Raw genomic sequence first — 19,382 nt, forward strand, 5'->3', positions numbered from 1 at the left:
TCCTCTTCCGCCCAGCATTCTGCTCCTCCCACTTACGTTCTAACCTATCAGGTCAAGCAGCTTCTTTATTAAATCAACCAATGACCTTCCTCCATCATGTGTATATGTGTGCACCTGTGCATGTGTGCATGCACACACGCACACACACATAAATTAATAAATTAAAATTTTTCTTTTCAAAAAGTATTTGTACAAGTCAGAATGACAATAGTGGAGAAATAACGCTGGCTTGACTTAGTTTTTTAATCACTTGGAAACTTCAAAGTAATTATCTACAAAATTATTTGGGGTTGCAAATGTAGTTCACTGGACAAAGCAAGGCTTTGTACATGCAAAGCCCTGGGTTCAATCCCTAGCTCCATCTCCTGAGATGTCAGTCTAGGCCCTAAAGAGGTCACTTGTAGGTTCTGCACAGCCTCCACCTCCACACACAGTGCCTCCCCTGCAAAGATCAGTCTTGGAGCTCTGGACTCAGATGCACCAGGCACCTGAGTGTCTTCTGAAACCCCACCCAAGAGGCTCAGAAACAGCTACAAACAGGCAAGCCAAAACTGAAACCGTTTCCCACATACACACTGTTCTCCTTTCAGCTTCCTACTTTGGTTGACAGTCCTACCCACACTGACAACCTCACGACACCCACCTCGACAAATCCGGGGGTGTCACACCCATGCTCTCCCTTTCACTCCTTCTCTTCACTTTGCCTCAGACTTCCACCCCCTTCCGAGCAACTGCTCCCTTGTCCCTGTTCTCCTCCACATTGGCTCCCTTGCTATCAAATAATAATCTCCCGAAACCAAGGGCCAGCAAAAGAATGTGAGTAAGGAATGCAAAAGTTCATCTAATAAACACAAGGAAGTCATTCACGTCCACAGACGAGTATGCTCCCTCTCAGCCCAGAAAACATGTCTAAACTGCAACAAATGAAAGCCAACAGTAAGAGAACAGAGCTAAACAGCAAAGGACACTCAGTCCTACTGAAGGAGAGGAATCGGTGAGTAGAGAGAACAAACCAAATCATACAGGGTTTAAAAAAAGAAAAAGAAAAGAAAAAAAAAGAAAGGTAAGTTACTATTGCCACATCTTCAGAACTTCCAGAGAGACCACACAAATCTGAATTTTGTTACTGTTTCTCTTGTTCAAAAATAAATGAATAATCAGATTGACATATTGGTGGCCTACAACCCCCCCCCAACTTCTCTATTAAGCCTTTTTTCGTAGATTCACAAATTGAGATCCCAGACAATGTCTGGGGGTGGGGCCTGTGAGATGGCTCAGCTGGCAAGGCACTTGCTACAAGCCTGCAGACCAGAGTGTGGTACTCCAACCTATGGTAGAGGAGAACCAACCCTCAAAAGCTATCCCATGACCTTTGAGTATGTATATATGCACAAACACAAAGTATGTGTAATTTAAAATAAAAATTCTAGAGAAGTGAAACAATATAAGTTCTTATGACAGTGCAGACTCCACTTTCTGACTCTACCTCACACGCAGACACACTGTGCAGGCACACCGAACTATGTCTAACTATATCCGGAAGATGGATCACCAAATCTTCAGACTAACCGTCTGGTCTAAACAAATTGCTTGCTGATTCCAGCTCTTTTACTAATTGTAGCATTTCCCCCTTTTCCATTTCCTTCACACTCATGCTTAAAATACACCTCCCCTAGGGAGGCACTTCTTGACTAATAGCGGGGAACTTTTGTTGTTAGCTGTTATTACTACATTAGAAGAGGCCTGTGGTTTATGTTTCTAAAGTGTGTCCTGAGCTTCCCTAGGAAAAAGGGGGTGGAGTTGGGGGGCGGGGGCGGGGCTCTTTTCCTTCCATTCAACCACTGACTGAGGCTCCTAAAACACCTCTCAGGTTTCTGCGGAGCCAAAAGTAACAGCACAATCGGGATCAGCCAGGGCGGCGTCTCACCTGTCAGTTCCCCAGTCAAGTATGTAGCCATTTTGGAGAACATGTCTCGACAGAGCTCATTGATGTCAGCTTCGGCCGGCTCCTTGGCTTCCTCAGCTGTCTCCACCGCAGCATCATCTGGCCCAGGGGGTGGGGTGGGAGTGTGTAGAAGTAAATGATCCACACCCAGACCTAACCCAGCCAAAGCGACCTCTTCCTACGTCCCTCCCGACCTGTGCTCGTGCAGTCAAGGCGCCTTCGTTCTCCACCTGCCACGATCTCAAGACCCCCACTTCTCACTCGCCCGCCTGAAACGCCAACTCCATTCCCTTGCTCGGGGGCCAGACCTTCATCTCAGCGCCCTGGCGCGGCAGACAGATGCACCCGCTCCTGCTCCTGCACCCGGACCCAGCCTCCCACTAGCTGCATCAACTCCAGCCACGCCGAGTAGTACCTCTAGCCGGCTCCTCGCGTCGCGTAGCAGGGACGCCCTCCGCAGCCGCCGCCATGCCCAGCCCAACGCTGCTTCCGGTTCTGAAGCGTCTGCGCGTGCGCACCGCGAGTGCCCCGTCCCTCCCCGGGCTCGCGACCTTCTCGCTCTGCTCCCGAGTCACGCCTCAATTACCTTTTTATCGAAGTGCAAGCAAGTAGGCGAAACTGAACCTAAGATAGGCTGTTGTGAATCAACCCGCTGCTGAGAATCACCGTCCCTGGCGTTGAAGATGCGTTCATTTCTGCAACCATACCCTAGTTTTGTCACTTGGCTTGTACCAGCCACAGCCTGTCTTGGTGGTGGCCCCACAGTGGATTCATAACTTTTCAAGTTATTGGAAATAGGTGCCTCCTCCCAACACACTAGCACCCTGACAAGTTTTACTCACTAAAGAATAGCTCAAGGAAGCAGTGTTTTTGTAAGTTGTCTCCCACTAGCTTTCAGCCTGGTTTCTTTTTTTCTTCTTTTTATTTATTTGTTTATTATTGGGGGGAGTCAAGACAGGGTTTCTCTATATGGAGCCTGTCCTAGAACTAGCTCTTGTAGACCAGGCTGGCCTTGATCTCACAGAGATCCTCCTGCCTCTGCCTCCTGAGTGCTGGGATTAAAGGCGTGCGCCACCACCACCCAGCTCAGCCTGGTTTCTCGATCCTAAATATTCTCTCCTTTCCTCTTCCCACAAGCCTTGGATTAATATCAACTCTCTGAGTCGTGCTTCTTAAAATGCAAGCTAGCCCCTAATGCTGTTTAACTGAAACCATCTTTCTTGAAGGAAGCGTCCACAGTTGACACATTGGTATCTTGATTGTATTTAGTGGTTGCACAGGTCTCTTAGGTTTATGGAATACTTAACAGGATGTGAAAACAAGTGTAAGTGAAGGGATTAAATAAGAAGATATACTGAGGTGCAAGGAAGGTGCAGGGGAATGGGGTCACAGGAGAGGGAGAAGAGGTAAGTAAGACTTTCAGGATGCAGGCTCCTGAGCATCCAAAATCTTGGTGTAAGAGTTTCTTCTCTTATTTTTGGTTATCCTCCACCCACTTGTGCTTGTGCGCATGTACACACATGCTATGGAACAATCTTTTTCTATACTATGAATATGTATTACTCTTATTGGTTAATAAAAAGCTGACGGGTGGGTAGCTGGGCAGGAAGTTAGGTGGGAAAGTCAAAATGAGAAAGATGGGAAGGAGGGTGGAGTCAGGGAGATGCCAGCCAGCCACCCAGAAATTAAGGCATGCTAGAAGACAGGTAAGCCACGAGCCATATGACAATACATAGATTAATAGAAATATGTTAATTTAAATGTAAGAGTTAGCTAGTAACAAGCCTGAGCTATCGGCCGAGTACTTATAACTCATATTCAGCCTTTGAGTCAGTTATTTGGGACCGGGTGGCTAGGACAGAAAATGTCTAATTACACACACACACACACACACACACACACACACACACCCCCCACAGACATCCCCATCCTTCCTAGCCTGACTAGCTCCTCTCTGAGGACTCATTCTCCCTAGGTGACCCATCTCCACTCTTTTCTATAGTACTCATAGTATTTTCCATTTTACATATTCTTATGAGCCCAGACTTCTTCCTTCAAGACTCCTGGGACAGCCAAGCTCCTTGACATTGGCATGGCTCCCACTCCAGTACCTTCCAGAGAATGCACATGAACAACTTACATCTCTATCTTTCTGTCTTCTCTCTACAACCCCAGAAACAAATGTAAAGATTTGGTTTTCTAAAGAGTTTTATTGATTGGAACCTCACATTGTCCATATGAATCGAGTCAGAGACCACCATGTTAGTCCAAAGATCAGTGAATTCTGATGTTACATCCTCTCTGGTTTCCTTTGGTTTCTGTTTCTGTTTCCAGGTTTCAAGTCCTCTTGGTTCCGGGTATTCAGTGGAGCATCAGAATGGGAGGGTGGGTTCAGGGTGTCACTTTTAACGCCTCTGTTGGAATCTCACCACACAAGAGTCTACTTTCCTCCAGGACTTCTTTTCTCCCTTACAGGGAAACTCTATGGGGGAAGAGAAGACCCCTGCACACACCCATGCATGCCAATGGCAAATCTCTAGACACACGCAGGAGAACTGTACTGTGAAGTAGGAAGACATACCCATTGCCTACACTTCTACCTTTGGCCCATGGCTGTCTGAGTTCTTTAGGAGAGTCATTGTCATCTCTTTCTTTTTCTTGTTTGTTATTGATACTAATAACTACAGCAGAAGTAAATGCACAGCAAGTCAGAAGCCAGGTAGGAAATGCTGTTTTACAGAGCTGTGTGACTACATATAGAAACACCAAAGGACAAGCCTAAACATGCTACCCAGCTACACACAAAAACATTGGCTCAAAAGGCCAGCTACAGGGTAGAACTCCACAGCAGCTATCATGAGACATGCTGCCCTAGAACGGGTCAGGGGGCAGGGGACATAGGAGAAGCAGCTTCTGGGAAGGCACAGAGAGAGGAACTTGCTGTCTGATGTTTTAGAATCCCGTTTCCATTCTCCTGCCCGCTCTGGACTCCCAAGGGGGCTGGAGTGACAACTAGAACTGGTTACAGGTTTTTCCAAACAGCTAGTGCCTCCTGTTGGAAGAAAAAGGAACAGCTCATTTGAAGAAGTAATTTATTTCTCTCTGAATCTAACTATAGAAAACCTAGATTGCTAGAGACTAATGTTTGTGCCTCTCCAAAGTCTTATGCTGACTTGCTAATTATCGGTGTGACCGTACTAGGAAATGAGGCCTTTGGTGGGTGATGAGTGCTCTTTTTCCCTGCCACCATATGAGAACACATCAAGAACGGAGTGGTCCATGAAGCAAGAAGGAGGCTTTCACCAGGTCCTGACCTGCTAGGACCTCCATCTCAGACTCTTCCCATCCTCCCAAAATGTTGTTTATAAGCAGTCTAATCTTTGATAGTTTATTATAACATCTCAAAGAAACTAAAACAAAGGCGCCTAAAAGGTCAAAGAAATCCATTGACTTCAGCAATTTCCGGGCCTGCTCTCCACCTCCACTGATCTAAACATTGCTCCCCAGGTCTTTCTAGACTGTCCTCTCTAACTGAGCAGAGGACCCAGCTGAAGGATCTCACCATTCCTGGGGAGGGAGCCAGGTCCCCTTTGCTCTCCAGCATCTTCAACTTTGAGCCTACAGCATCAACCTGGGACACGATTCCTTCCAGAATACTCTCCAGCTGCAGAACTCTCTTTGTGAGCCTGTATTTGAGAGACACAAAGGAAGCAGAAATATATATTGTATTAGAGATAATACAATGGAGCTTGTCTACATGGAAATAAGGCCCAACCTTGTAGGGAGAATCACAGGGGAACTAAAATTCTGCCTGGACTAGGAAAGGGAATTGGGAAGAAATGGAAAGAGTCTCAAGACAAGATGTCACAGCCATCCAGCCCTGGGTCCCTGCCTCCACATACGTGTAGAATTCTTCTTCAGAAACCCAGTGTCTTCCTCCAGCAGCTTTTGTGCCCGATTCACCTGGTAGGCTATATCCAATGGACTGGCCTAGGTTCTCAATCTCAGCACTAAGGGCCACCTGAGAGGAAAGATAGTTGTTAGAGGAGGCAAGATGTGTCTGGAAAACTTTTTAAATATACAATTTATTTAATGTTATTTTATGTGCATTGGTGTGAAGGTGTCAGATCCCCTGGAACTGGAGTTACAGACAGTTGTGTGTTGCCATGTGGGTGCTAGGGATTGAACCCTGATCCTCAGGAAGAGCAGTTAGTGCTCTTAACTGCTGAGCCATCTCTCCAGTCTGGAATCTGGGAAGCTTTTAATCTATGCTCTGTTGTGAACAGGCTCACAATTCTAGCCTGGCTCTCTTTCTCATGGCTGTCCCTCCCTGTCTCTGGTAGCACTGCCTTTAATTTTTGACCTACCCAGAATAAGGATGGAGCAGATATAGTAGGATCAATTTCAAAATTCCAAGAGTACAAGTTCTCCTATAGGATAATCAGGGATTACTTTGGGGACTGAACCTTGGCTGTGTGCTGGAATCACCCTGGAAACTTTAGAAAGCTCTAATGTTCCAGCCCTATCACCCAGAGCTTCTGATCTAAGTGGTCTAGGATGTGTGGCCTGAGAGTGAGGGTGTTTAAAGATTCTCTGGAATAGTTACTATGCAGCAGTTAGAAAGCTGCTGTTCTAGAGAGTTCTTTCCAGCTCATTTTTGGGAGGTCAATCAACTTGGGTTTAGTTTGGGTATACTGGGGAGGGAGAACCAGGGAGCGATGTGTTTGTCCTTCTCCCCACCAACCAGTTCTGCTTTACTGTAGGCAGTGCCCTTGTACACTGTAAAGATTTGTCACTCATATTGGTTTAATAAAACACCGATTGGCTACTAGCCAGGAAGAAAGTATGACAGGGCAACCAGACTAGGAGAATTCTGGGAAGAGGAAAGGCAGACGCAGTTACCAGCCAGACACAGAGTAAGCAAGATGAGAACGCTTTGCTGAGAAAGGGTACCAAGCCATGCGGCTAAACATAGATTAGAATTGTGGGTTAATATAAGTTGTAAGAGCTAGTTTATAATTAATAGAAGCCTCTGTGTGTTTCTTTGGGACTGACTGGCTGTGGGATGGGTGGGACAGAAACTTCTGTCTACACTGCTTACCCTCTCCTCTTCCAGACCTTGTCGCATCTGTGTCTGCTCCTTCTCATCCAGAGCATGATTCCCATCCTGATCAAACCTGGTGAAGGCAGCCTTGAGCTCAGATATCTCATGCTCTGCATGCCCCAGTCTAAGGAAAATAAGGCAAAGAAGTAACCATAATCACTCAAATATGGCCTCCCCACTATAGTCACTCAAATATGGCCTCCCCACTATAATCACTCAAATATGGCCTCCCTGCCCTTTTACTAGACTCTTGTAAGGATCTTGATCTCGGGGTCTTGCTTTCTGGGGAAGAAGAGAATCACACAGGAAAACTAGGATCTTCAGGGTCTAGTGATTCTACCTCTAACAAGTTCTCTTATTTCTTCTTCATGCTGTGACTCTTGCTGGCTAGGTTAGGCCTTCAGCATCTCATGCAGAGAGCATTAGATTTCTGTGCCCCTGGATAACCTGCTGCCACCTCCACAGCTCTAGCCTCCCTTTCACTCCCTACTCCTGAAACCCATCCTCCGTAAAGAGAATAATTAACATTTTAAATGCTTAATTATTAATTATCAAGTTTAATACTTGAGCATGGTGAAAGATGTCTATAAGTCTTAGTACTCAGGAGGCTGAGGTTAGAGGAAGAATCAGGTCAAGTTCACGGTGAACCAGGGTACTAAAGTGAGACCAAACTAAAAAATATTAAAATGTATTAGAAAATGCTCATCTGAGAGCACCAATTTCTAGTTTTAAAGTTCGCCCCCCCCCCCAGCACTCTACCCCTCGGATTCAGTGGTGACATTCAAGGTCTTTCCCAGCGTGGCCCTTGGCTATGGCCTCAGTTCCTCCTACAACTCGCAATTCATTTGATATCTTAGCAATGCTGGGCTATCCATCACAATGGCCTTCCTCTGCTTGCCCAGTGTGTTAGTTAGGCATTCTTTAAAACCCTTTTCCATCATCACCTCTTCCTGGAAGCCTTCCTTAAATCTCAAAAGCTATTGCTAACTCCTTTTGTTCTGTGCCTCCCTCTCTTCAAGTCCCTGCTGTTCTTGGACTTAGTCTGTCGTGGTACATTCGCTGTGGTACATTCGCTGTGGTACATTCGCTGTGGTACATTCGCTGTGGTACATTCGCTGTGGTACATTCGCTGTGGTACATTCGCTGGCGTGCCTTTGAGCTCCTCGTTGTCTCAGTTAATTACGTCACCGTCTACTCGAGCTTGAGGCACAGATGGTCCTTGCAATATATTTGCCCAATATTTGGGGTGGGGCATATATAATAATAAGATTGTTATACTGTCACATTAGGTATATGAGATGTTCAGTAAGGTACAGAATATCTGTAAAGCAGGGTCACAATAAAGACCACATAGACTGGGGTTATTAGCAGAGCATGTATAGTTGAGGGTCACAAATTAGACTAATTTCAAAGAATCTCCAGTTGCTCACTCCCTCAAGGTGTTGGTGAAATCTTCCAGCTGGATCACCGATTCCCCACCCTCCAAAACTTTCTGCACATCCGAAACCCGTTCCTTCCTCAGGTGCAGCCTTAGCAGGGCCTTCTTGTAGCTCTGGAAGGGAAAGAGAGCAGGCAGAGTTCCCTGCTGGGTCCTCACGGCCATTGGCCCCGCCCCCACCTAAAGCTCCCAGGCCCCCAGGAACAAGTCAAAGGCATTCAAGAGCACAGATGCCTGCCTGCATCAGGCAAGAACAGGCTACCACGGCACAGTGTCCCAGAGCCAAACCCAGAGGGGGACACGCTGCTCAAAGACCCTGAGTGGTCACCTGTTTCAAGAGGTCAGAAAGCTGTAATTCATCCTTCTGGCCAGCCAGCTCCTCCTTGACCTCCGAGTATGTGTCATTGATGATGGCCAGGAACATATTCTAAAGCAAAAAGTAGGGACATAGGATTTTTGAAGCAGAATATTTCTATGTAGCCCTGGCTATCCTAGAACTTGCTGTGTAGACCAGTATGGCCTTGAACTCACAGAGATCTACCTGCCACCTCCCCTGCTTGTGACGCAGGTTTTCACCTTTAGCCCCACTGAAAGCACCGAGCTTTCTTGCCCACGTGTTTTAAAAAGACCGACGCTCTCAGTCTCAACACAGCAGCCACATACTGCCTCTCGAGAGCCGGAAAGTCCGCCCTTGGCACAGTTCTGTTACAGACAGAACGTTCCCTCATACCTGAGCTTCCTCATTCAGATGCTGCAGTGACCTTTCTAAACACCACTTTAGAACATATGCCATGGACCTCCTACACAAGGGCGCAGCAGCCACTGAAGTCATTACTTTCAATGGCAAAGTACAAATGCGCTCTCTTCTTTACCAGTGATCCCAATTCCACACCTGTGGCTCCATCAGTTAATCCAATAAGGATACTGTCTGTTTATACCAATAAAACTCACACTCAGGGGCTTGGAGACATGCTTGGCACTTAGAGCACTTGTTGCTTTTGCAGATGACCAGAGTTCGGTTCCCAGAACCCCTGCCCTAGCTCACAACCATTTGAAACTCCAGATCTGGGGGTCCAACTCCTCCCAGGCATCAAGCACGCACGTGTTGCATATATGTGTACATGTAAGCAAAGTACATACATGTAAAATAAAATAAATAAATCTCAGATAATTTCCCAGTTGATAAGAAGAGGGAAACACTGACGGTAGAAACCCTTGTGAATGCCCCAAAGGAAGGGGCCTCTGCAAGAACAGGCACAGAGACTTCCAGAGATCTCTGCTGCACCTCATGAGGTATTTCCCCATTCCCTTTCTTTCCTTGGAAGATGAGGAGTTGATTTTCCTGGGAGAATTCAGTTTCCTTTATGTCCCATACTCCTCCTGGCCATCTGTTATCATTACAGAACCAGCACTCAGAAAACCCAAAAGAACCCCACCTCCACACGCCTTCCCCCATGCTGTGAGAAACCTGTTCTAATCCTAAGTGGGAGGTGTGTGGGGTCAAAAGCCCACCCAGAAGGCCCTCTAGGTCACCAGCCCTCAGAGGGACCCTCACCAGGAGCACAAAGAAGACGAAGAAGACATAGGTGACGAAGTACACAGGGCCCAGGACTCGGTTGGCATTGTCGATGGCTTTGTAGTCAAAATCCCCAAGGATTATCCGGAACTGGGTGAATCTGAAAGATGAGATCTGGGCTTCAACCAGAGCCGAGCCAAACATCTGCCCCAATTCATACCCCATCCTGCTTTCCTAATCACAAACAGACCCTTGCTGTGACTAATGCAATAAATGCACTATAATAAAAACAAATGGACTGTAAGTTACTTGAGCATAAACTTGAACTGTAAGACACTCCCAGATACTTTAACGCCTGTACACTTGCCCCTTTTTCCCAAGGCTGCACACACCCTGGGAGCTGGAGAGTGAGGGGCCCAAGGGTGGGGGCAGGACACACACACACATGCACTTGACGAAAGTGCTAAAGTTCTCCACTTGGGTCCCAAAAATCAGGTAGCCAAGCTGGGCATAGGCGAAGAAGACGATGAAGAACATGACAGCAAAGCCCAGGATGTCCTTGGCACAGCGAGCCAGTGTGGTTGAGAGCTGGGTCATGGTTTTGTTGAAGCTGATGTACTTGAATATCTGCAAGGGTCACGGTGAAACAAGTGAGAGAAAGAGAAGGTGAGAAGCATGGAACACTCCAGGGACCGCTGGAGGGCCGGGAGGTACCAAATTGGACAAGAAAAACGAGACCCATATGGAGGAAGATAAGTGAGAAAGAACCTTGGGGCAGAGGCAGGAAGCAAGTCCTAGGTACCTTGATCCAGGCAAAGAAAAGGTTGACAGCGTTCATATTGTTGTACTGTGTCTGCCAGAAGGCCAGGAACTCAAAGTCGGCATAAGTGTCTGGCTGCTGCAGGAGCTTTCCCATCAGTCGGTTTACTTCCAGAGTTCGGAAAATGTGGAAACCCACGGCCACTACAGACAGCTGTCACATGGGAGTCATGGGGAATGTCAGAGAAGTTGAGGGAATCTTACGGGAAGTTCAAAAATGAGCTCCCAGCGGAAAACCAGGACAAGAAATATTCTCTGCTGAGATATTCACTAGCTGACTTCCAGATGCAACAGCGTGAGTGACCAGGGAGCAGCTTAAGTGTGCTACAGCCCAAGAGAAGGAGTTAGGGCCATAGGCAATAGGAAGGTTGTCAAGAACTGTGGGAAAGAGGTATCCAGAAACATGATGCCTCCCCATCCATATTTCTCCCAAGCGTTGGTAAAAGAAATAAATGATGGGGCCAGTGAGATGCTCAGCAGGTAAAGAGTGCTTGAGCCACGCCTGCCACCTAAGTCTGTTTGATCTCTGGGATCCACATGGTGGAAGGTGAGCAACAACTCCCATGAGGTGTCCTCTGACTTCTGCAGGCACACTGTTGCATGTGTCCACGCGCGCACACACACACACACACACACACACACACACACACACATGCACACATATCCACACAAATAAATGTAAAAATAAAACAACAACAAAACAAAGTGTCTTATTAGTAAGAAGGAGATGACAATGGAGGGAGAGAGTATTCAGATGAAAAAGAGAAATGAAAGGGTTCTCAAGAGATCAGGTCATGAAACAAAAGGCAGAAGAGATTCTGAATAGATTTGTATAAGGGGAAAAGGAGGGCCCACTCACAAGAGCGGAGGAGGGGAGATGTGGGGGGGGGCAAGTTTTTCCAAGGTCTGAGCCAGGGAGCATCAGCCTTTCTCTTGGAGAGACTTATCATAGTGCTTCTACTAGGTCAATAAGAGGGCTTGAACCTCCAAAAGAAAGACTCGGATCCCCCATCAAAGCAGAAGTCTCTCCACCCTCTACTATGTCCCAAGTCCCTTACTGAGATGATCACCAGGTCCAGAACGTTCCAGATGCTGCTGAGGTAGTGAAGCCTATGCAGGTGGATTTCCAGGATTTCCTCCACCACGTAGTAGAAGATGAAGACACAGAAGATGACCTCACAACCCGCGATGAAGAAGTCCCAGTTATTCACATAGCGGATCAGCTTAACTGTGCGGATTTGCCAGGACGGGATGGTCCCTCCTGTGGCTGGGAACTCTAGCACCAGTCTGTGAGGAAGGAGAGATGGCTAGTGGAGGTTGGGTCGATACAGTTCTTCCTACTGTCCTGGTACCTCACATCTGCCATAGGGTACCAGGTGGGGAAAGATCTCAAGCACATCAGATGGACTAGGAACCATGGACAGAGAGAGGTGCAGTGGGGGAAAGGGTGCTTACCTCAGAACACAGAAAAGATTGATGTTGGCATTGTAGACTGAGAAGTCGATGAAGACCACCCGAGTGCCCCTGTCTAACCACAGCCACTCCCGAAGGCCTTGCAGGGCCTCTGCACTGGCTTGTCGGGATCCTGGAAGGTCCAAATAATAGCCACCTCCACTGTAGCTTGTAAGCTTGCCCCAGTGGGAGGAGCCCCCCAGCTCATCCTGTGAATGGTAAGTCCACCTGCCAAAGAAAAGAGACCATCTGAGCAAAGAGGTCAGAACCAGGCAAAACCCTAACCCCCCAAGGTAATTACGAAATGCCTGGATTTACAGTTCTACATGCATTGTATATATGTATACGCTTACTGAACTATACATGTATATGTGTGCATATATTATATGTGATACATACATAATTTTGTGAGAAACATGTCTTATACACCTTGTATGAGATGTCTCACGCAGTGCACACAATATCATATACAATAGATGCTTCACATTTATCATTTTGTTTGCTACTAACAGTTGTTTGGGAAAAGAGGGGAAATACTGTCCATATTTTGCAGTAGAGGAAATGAAGACTCAGGGAATTCCAAGATAGTCAGTTATCCAGCCATAGCCCTGAAACTCAAATGTAAATGTCTTCCTATTTCACTCGGTGAATGTACTGGTGGCCCAGGCTGTGTAGTGCACAGGAAGGAAACACTTGGACCATAAATCCAGGAATGATTCTCTAGTTCCTATGGTTCCATCGCTGGCTGGTCAATCCCAGGATTCCTTGTTCTAGCCACTCTTCCAACCTACCCCCTAGCAACCCCATTTTTATCCTGCTTACACCTTTTTGTTTTGTTTGTTTTTTGGGTTTTTGGTTTTTCGAGACAGTGTTTCTCTGTAGCTTTGGAGCCTGTCCTGGAACTCTTAGAGCAGGCTAGCCTCGAACTCACAGAGCTCTGCCTGCCTCTGCCTCCCGAGTGCTGGGATTAAAGGCATATGCCACCACCATCCGGCTAATCCTGCTTACTCCTTTCCTATCCTCTCTGTCCTCTTCCTGTCCTCTTTTCATTCCTTATCCATCTTCCATCCCTTGCTGCTTCCTGTAAAAGGTCCCAGGAGTCAAACTCTCCAACCATGACTTGGTTGACAGCATAAACTTCATTCATGGACCACACACCCCAAGGGACTCCGCCTTCCAGGAAGGATGAAACTGTCAACCATCAGTGGGAACAAATCCAGAGGCTGTGTCTTTCTGCTAATCTGCTTCCTCCATACCTGAACAACACACACCAAGCGTGTGTCGTCAAAGGATCATTTTGGGACTTAGGGAGCGGTCTCCAAGTCTCCTAAGGTGCCCACCGTAAAGGGTGTTTTTAGGTTTCATGGAAGTGTTTCCCACACCCCAGACTGATGGCAAGCTCGAAGGGATGCCCCTGCGCTTTGGGCAGGGGCTCACTTACGCTGTCCCATTGAAAGGCCCAAAAGGGAGTTGATCTTCCTTGTCTGGAGCGTAGACATCGTAGCAGTTCAAAATGTCCTCCCGGAAGTCCTCGTGAACCGCACAGGAGTCGTTGCGCACGCGCAGCTGCCGCAACCTCGGGACCCCCAGCAGCAAATTCTCATAGTAAATGAAGGAGTGGGAGCCACCACCCAGGCTCCGATTGTTGTACCACTTCGTCCAGTACAAACTGTCCAGGAGGGGGCCCTGAGCAAACTAGACCAGCATCTGGGTTGGGCCTGGTCCGGCCTCCTCCTAACCCCAGTGCATGAAGTTTGCCCTCTTTCCCTGCCCTTCAACTTGCCTCTAGCCTCTATTTCTGGACCCGCACAGCTGACCTTCAGAACTTGACCAAAATACATTTTAAAACATTTTGAGGTTCAGCTTCCCTCCTGACTCAAACGCTAGCCTTGCTCTTGCTGGTCAACCTCTAGTCAACACCCCATCTCTCTCCAACCTCCACTTGCTCTTTACCCTAAGCCGCAAAGTCAGCTTTACCCTTTAATTTGTCCTGGTTCCAGACTGACCTGAACTCTGACCTGTGTCTCAGACAATTAAGACGGAGGGGGAGGGGTGAAGACAGTGTCCTACTCACGTCCCAGAAATCTGCCATGCTGCTGACGGTCCGGAAGGAAACCCCAGAGTTTGATGGGGTGTGTAGAAACAGCTCGGACATCACTTTGGTGTAGTAATAGGCACTAGAGCTTGTCATTCCGTAGGTCACTAGAACACAGCCAGAGAGGCATGCCTTCAAGGTCCATCCCGCAGAGAAGTCATAAACTCTCACTGCCCTGGGGTCAGACACGCACCTCAGTTGGGAGCCTACCAGACCTTCCCCTTAGAATTACCTAGGGAGGGTGGTCATGCCACTAGGAAAGTCAAGGGGTGCTTTAGGGAAGGGTGTGACTGCAAGGTCACCTAGAACAGTTGCACCCCACATGGTAAAGCCCTATTGGCATTGTCTTTCTGGAGTCTCACTGTTCTCCCTAGACTTGGACTAACTCCTATTTCTTGCTTGCCAAAGTCAAAAGATGTCTGCACATTTGTTTTCAATTTTTGCATCTAGATTCTAGAGTAGGACTCGGGCTAAACGTCTTGCATTGGAGATGAAACCTCCTGACCTCCTGAGTCATTGATTCTACAGCCATGGGCGTAGCAGGTAGGCATGGTGTGGGCACCAGCTTCTCCTGGAAAAAGAATTCATTGCCGTTCAAAAGAGATCTGGCCTCTGCTCTGAATAATGGCACATCACGTGACCACTCTGATGCCTAGATCAGTCCTGTGTGCCAAAAATAGAGAAGCTATACATGTTCTTGCTTAAAGTCCAGGTTTAAAATGCATATACTACTTATTTCCTAGGTTGTTCCTCAATCCGGACTTGTCTGATGTTTCCTCAGGATTAAATTCAGGTAATGGATTTGAGGGAGACACGCCTCACAAGTGATGTTGTGTCCTTCACGTAGCCTCATGTCAGAAGAAGATACAGGTTGTCTGTTGATGTCTAACTACTGAAGTTAATTTTGATCCCTTTAGATGATGTTTGCCACGTGTGGTGGCAAATTCTTTTGATCCTAGCACTTGGGAGGCAGAGGCAGGCTGATCTCTGAGTTTAAAGCTAGGCTGGTCTACAAAGTAAGTTCCAGGCCAGCCAGAGCTACAGAGAATCCTTGTCTCAAACAAACAAACAAACAAACAAACAAACAAGCAAACAAGCAAAAATGATGGTATCTGCTATGTTTCTTCAATGTAAAATTATAATTTTCCTTTTTAGAATTAATAAACCTTTTGGGACATAGTTTGATCCTATGTAAATATCTTATTACTCGTTCATCTTTCACCTATGATATTAAAGCATTTGTAGGTAAATTTTGTCTAATTATTGCCAAGATGGTTATCAAATAGCGAGTTTCTTTTCCATAAATTATTTCCTCTACATTTCAAAGCTGATTGTGGTGGTTTGAATGTTGAATGTTTAGTCCCCAGGGAGTAGAACTGTTTGAGAAGGATTAGAAGAATTAGGAGGTGTGGTCTTGTTAGAGGAAGTGTGTCACTGAGCATGGGCTTCGAGGTTTCAAAAGTCCATGCCAGGTTCAGTCTCTCTCTGTCTGTCTTTCTGTCTGTCTCCTCTCTCTCTTTCCCTCTCTGTCTGTCTCTGCTTCTCTCTTTCTCTCTGTCTGTAGATCAGCATTTAGCTCTCAGCTCTCATTCTGGTGCTATGCTCTCCACCATGAAGGTAATGGAGTAAACCTCTGAAACTTCAGCAAGGTCCCCATAAAATGCTTTCTTCTGTAAGCGTTGCCTTGGTCATGGTGTCTCTTCATAGCAATAGGACAGTGACTAAGACTCCAGTGTTCATTTCAGGAAGAGATTTTGTTTATCAGTTTTCACTTGTGGATGTTTGGCTATTCTCTCCTCCCCCCCCCCCATGGGCTCTAATTTGACATTATTATTTATCTTGTTACTCGGAGGGATTTTTTGTTTTGTTTTTGAGACAGGATCTCTCTGTGTAGCTCTGGCTGCCAGAGAACTTGCTGTGTAGATCAAACTACCTTGAACTCAGACAGTTCTACCTGCCTCGGCCTCCTGAGGGCTGGGATGAAAGGTATGTGCCACCACACAAGGCTGGATTTTGAGGTTTGTTGTTGTTGTTTGTTTAACAAGGTGAAAGACTAAAAACAACATGCGGTACGATAAAATGGATCCTTGGTCATAGTCTCTCTTTTACTATAACACCTTTGAGTAAAATAGCTGGTGAAATTGTAATAAGGTTTGTTCATTAAATGAAAGTACTAGATCAATGACAATATTCTAACTTTGACAAGAGAATATTCACCATCTTAAGAAAATATACATTAAGGTATTTGGGTATAATGAAGCTTTATAACATTGTCTTCAAATTTGTTTTCAAAACACAGTAGGAGAGAGCACAGGGCTATGTAGCACCTTCATATTTGAGTATCTATGTAAAATGTATAAATTTTTATATCTTTATTATAATGTTTGTATGTGTATAATTATGTTCAAATTTTAAAGCAGGATTTTTCAGCCTCTAAGAGCAATGTCTTTAATTTTTTTTCTTTCTCAGTGGAAATCAGATACTGATATCTGACAAATAAACTTTAAACCAAAACTAATCAACATAGATAAAGGTCATTTTATATTAAGGAAATAGTTCTCTAAATGGCTATACCAATTCTAAACACATATGCACCAAATCTTGTTGCATCCAATTTCATAAAACAAACACATATAAAAGCATATAGATTAACCTCAACAAGATGAAAGTGTGTAGCAAAAAACAATGATTAAATGAGTGGAGAGACAACATATAGCAAGGAAGAAAGTCTACTAGCTGGCTACAGCTATCTAATATCTATATATACATAAAGAATTTTTAAAATTAAATAGTAAGACAATCTAATCAATAAATGTGCATATGAGCAAACAGTTCTTGAAGGATGAAGTACAAATGGCTAATAAAATATAAAAATATCCTACATTTTTAGCATCAGGGAATGCTAGTCAAAACTACATTGAGAATTCATCACACTCTAGTCTGAATGGCTGTCATTAAGGAAACAACAACAACAATAAATGCAGACAAGAGTGAAAGTGGAAAAGGAACTCTTATATACTGCTAATGGGAATACAAATTAGCCCATCCACTATGGACATCAGTATGGAGGTTCCTCATAAGATTAGAAATGGAACTACAATCTGGTATGGCTGTACCATGCCCGGGACTATCTCTAAAGGAATCCAAGTCAGCGTAACAGCATCAGCCATGGGCTCTGCTTGTTGGCAGCATGCTGCAACTCCTTTAAGAGAGGTCTTCCTGATTCAGTAGTAAGAAAAAAACCAAAACCAAAACAAAACAACAACAACAAAAATACTGCTTGGTTTTAAAACTGCGGCTTCCTGGGCCATGCTGCCAGCACAAACTCTGACTCTTTCCTGCTGCAGAGCATTTAAATGAGAATTGTGAGCAGAGTGCTACAACTTGCTCAATGGCAACATAGACCCTGAAAATGGGGCTATGAGCATGACTCACGCTGAACAGGCCTCTACCACATAGGAGCCAAAAGACAAAGCAGCCTTAGTTGCTGCTTAACATTTTAAGAAGTGCTCCTGGACAGAAAAGGATTTCAGATACACAATTGAACAGATTCAGACATAAAGGACCTATAAATGAGACACAGTGTGTTCAAAAAATGTGTGTAGGCTTGGGGGGGGGAGAAGAAAAATAGTAAAGAGACAGTAAATGTAATATAAAAGTATACTGATAGTCATAGATTAAAGGAGTAAAGATAATAAAATAAATACTAAACTTGTAGAAAAAGTAATAAAGTAAGAAAAATAAGCCGCATAAAGATGGAATATTCACAGAGAGTCTGGATTATGTATATTATTGTGTTTTCTTTAAATTTTCTGACTGTGAATGAATTAAGTACAGAGAGATATTTTATTGTACGGGCTGCTAAGCTAAACCAGCATATATATTTTAAGGGTATTCTGACTTCAGAATTTGGGTCTAAGGATATGTTGCTTTGGAAAAGAGGTTCTTCTTTTATTTCTACAGACAATGAGAACCTGTGGAATCCTTCCAGACTAATGTGGTTTGATGGACCCTGAACAGCCCCCAAAAATTACTTTGCTCAACAAAAAACAGAAAGCAGTTTAGAGAGAACTACACACAAATTCCCAAATATTGTTTATAAATGTTTGTTTACATTTAAAGGGATATATGCTATAGATGTGGATACTTTGCATTGGTATGAATCTTAGTTTGTTGATACAAATATTAGATAAATTTTGTTATATGTATATTTCTGCTCTTGATTAAGGTACTGTGTTTGTGCAGCTCATTTAAAAATATAATGTATAATTAAGAAATACAGGTTAATAGATAATCATCTATAATAGTCAACCTTGTAGTCATGTTAGTTAGGTTCTCTAGATGTATAGAGGTATATTTCAGATGGATAGTTATTCTTCAAACCTTTCAAAGACTAACAGAATATGGCATTTAAAATGTTTAACTTAGGATCTTTCATGACAATGAGACACATCTGCTCCTGGCAGCACCAATCTACTTCAAGAGGATGATGGAGACCAAAGAAGCTCCTTATGGAGTTTTTTAGCCATCTGAGCAAGAAACTGCTCTTGCCTGGACTGCTTGATGCTATGCTATATGAACTGGGCATGCAGAACCCACAGAAAAATGACTGCTGAAGTTGCCTAAAGAAGGTGAGACAGTCATCTGGGGTTCCTGTTTCATGAAAGAGACTGCCAGACATTATGCAGGACACAAAAGAAAGTTACTGACTGCCAATATAGGCAGAACTGCCCAGTGGACTAACCCAGGTGATCTTGCACTAAAATGTTACACTGCTGAGTGGCCACTAGATGGTACTCTTTGCCCCGGCTTTTCCTAGTTTAGGCTAAATTAAAGACCAGAACTATTGCAGTTCTGAATTGCTTGCCAACTATTTATAGGGACGTATCTTCGGTATTTTTTTTTTTTTTTTTTTTTATTTTTTTTTGGATTTTTTTGTTTAGCCTGGTTACCGGGATTCCGGATGTGTGCTCTTCAGATCTCAGTTGAAATCATCCAAGAATGAGGTTCTCA

At 45.0% G+C, this 19,382-nt stretch overlaps 2 protein-coding genes across 2 annotated transcripts in view; both read right to left on the reverse strand.

Annotated features, from left to right (window-relative positions):
- Positions 1 to 2,429, reverse strand: part of Bloc1s2 (biogenesis of lysosomal organelles complex 1 subunit 2) — a 10,909-nt gene extending 8,480 nt beyond the window's left edge. Inside the window, exons 1-2 of the mRNA XM_005352332.3 lie at positions 2,361 to 2,429; positions 1,928 to 2,044 (exon numbers count right to left, since the gene is read on the reverse strand). Coding sequence (XP_005352389.1) covers positions 1,928 to 2,044; positions 2,361 to 2,415 — 172 coding nt within the window. The 5' untranslated portion in view covers positions 2,416 to 2,429. The remainder of the gene's footprint in view (positions 1 to 1,927; positions 2,045 to 2,360) is intronic.
- A 2,397-nt stretch (positions 2,430 to 4,826) lies between these two features.
- Pkd2l1 (polycystin 2 like 1, transient receptor potential cation channel) overlaps positions 4,827 to 19,382 on the reverse strand; it is a 38,970-nt gene continuing 24,414 nt past the window's right edge. The window contains 13 exon segments of the mRNA XM_005352334.3: positions 4,827 to 4,997; positions 5,508 to 5,631; positions 5,848 to 5,966; positions 7,047 to 7,173; positions 8,480 to 8,601; positions 8,816 to 8,914; positions 10,043 to 10,163; positions 10,449 to 10,630; positions 10,806 to 10,976; positions 11,881 to 12,109; positions 12,278 to 12,502; positions 13,716 to 13,969; positions 14,349 to 14,476. Coding sequence (XP_005352391.2) covers positions 4,827 to 4,997; positions 5,508 to 5,631; positions 5,848 to 5,966; positions 7,047 to 7,173; positions 8,480 to 8,601; positions 8,816 to 8,914; positions 10,043 to 10,163; positions 10,449 to 10,630; positions 10,806 to 10,976; positions 11,881 to 12,109; positions 12,278 to 12,502; positions 13,716 to 13,969; positions 14,349 to 14,476 — 2,072 coding nt within the window.

This window comes from Microtus ochrogaster, chromosome 8 (genome assembly GCF_000317375.1).
Source record: "Microtus ochrogaster isolate Prairie Vole_2 chromosome 8, MicOch1.0, whole genome shotgun sequence".
Taxonomy (NCBI): Eukaryota; Metazoa; Chordata; class Mammalia; order Rodentia; family Cricetidae; genus Microtus; species Microtus ochrogaster.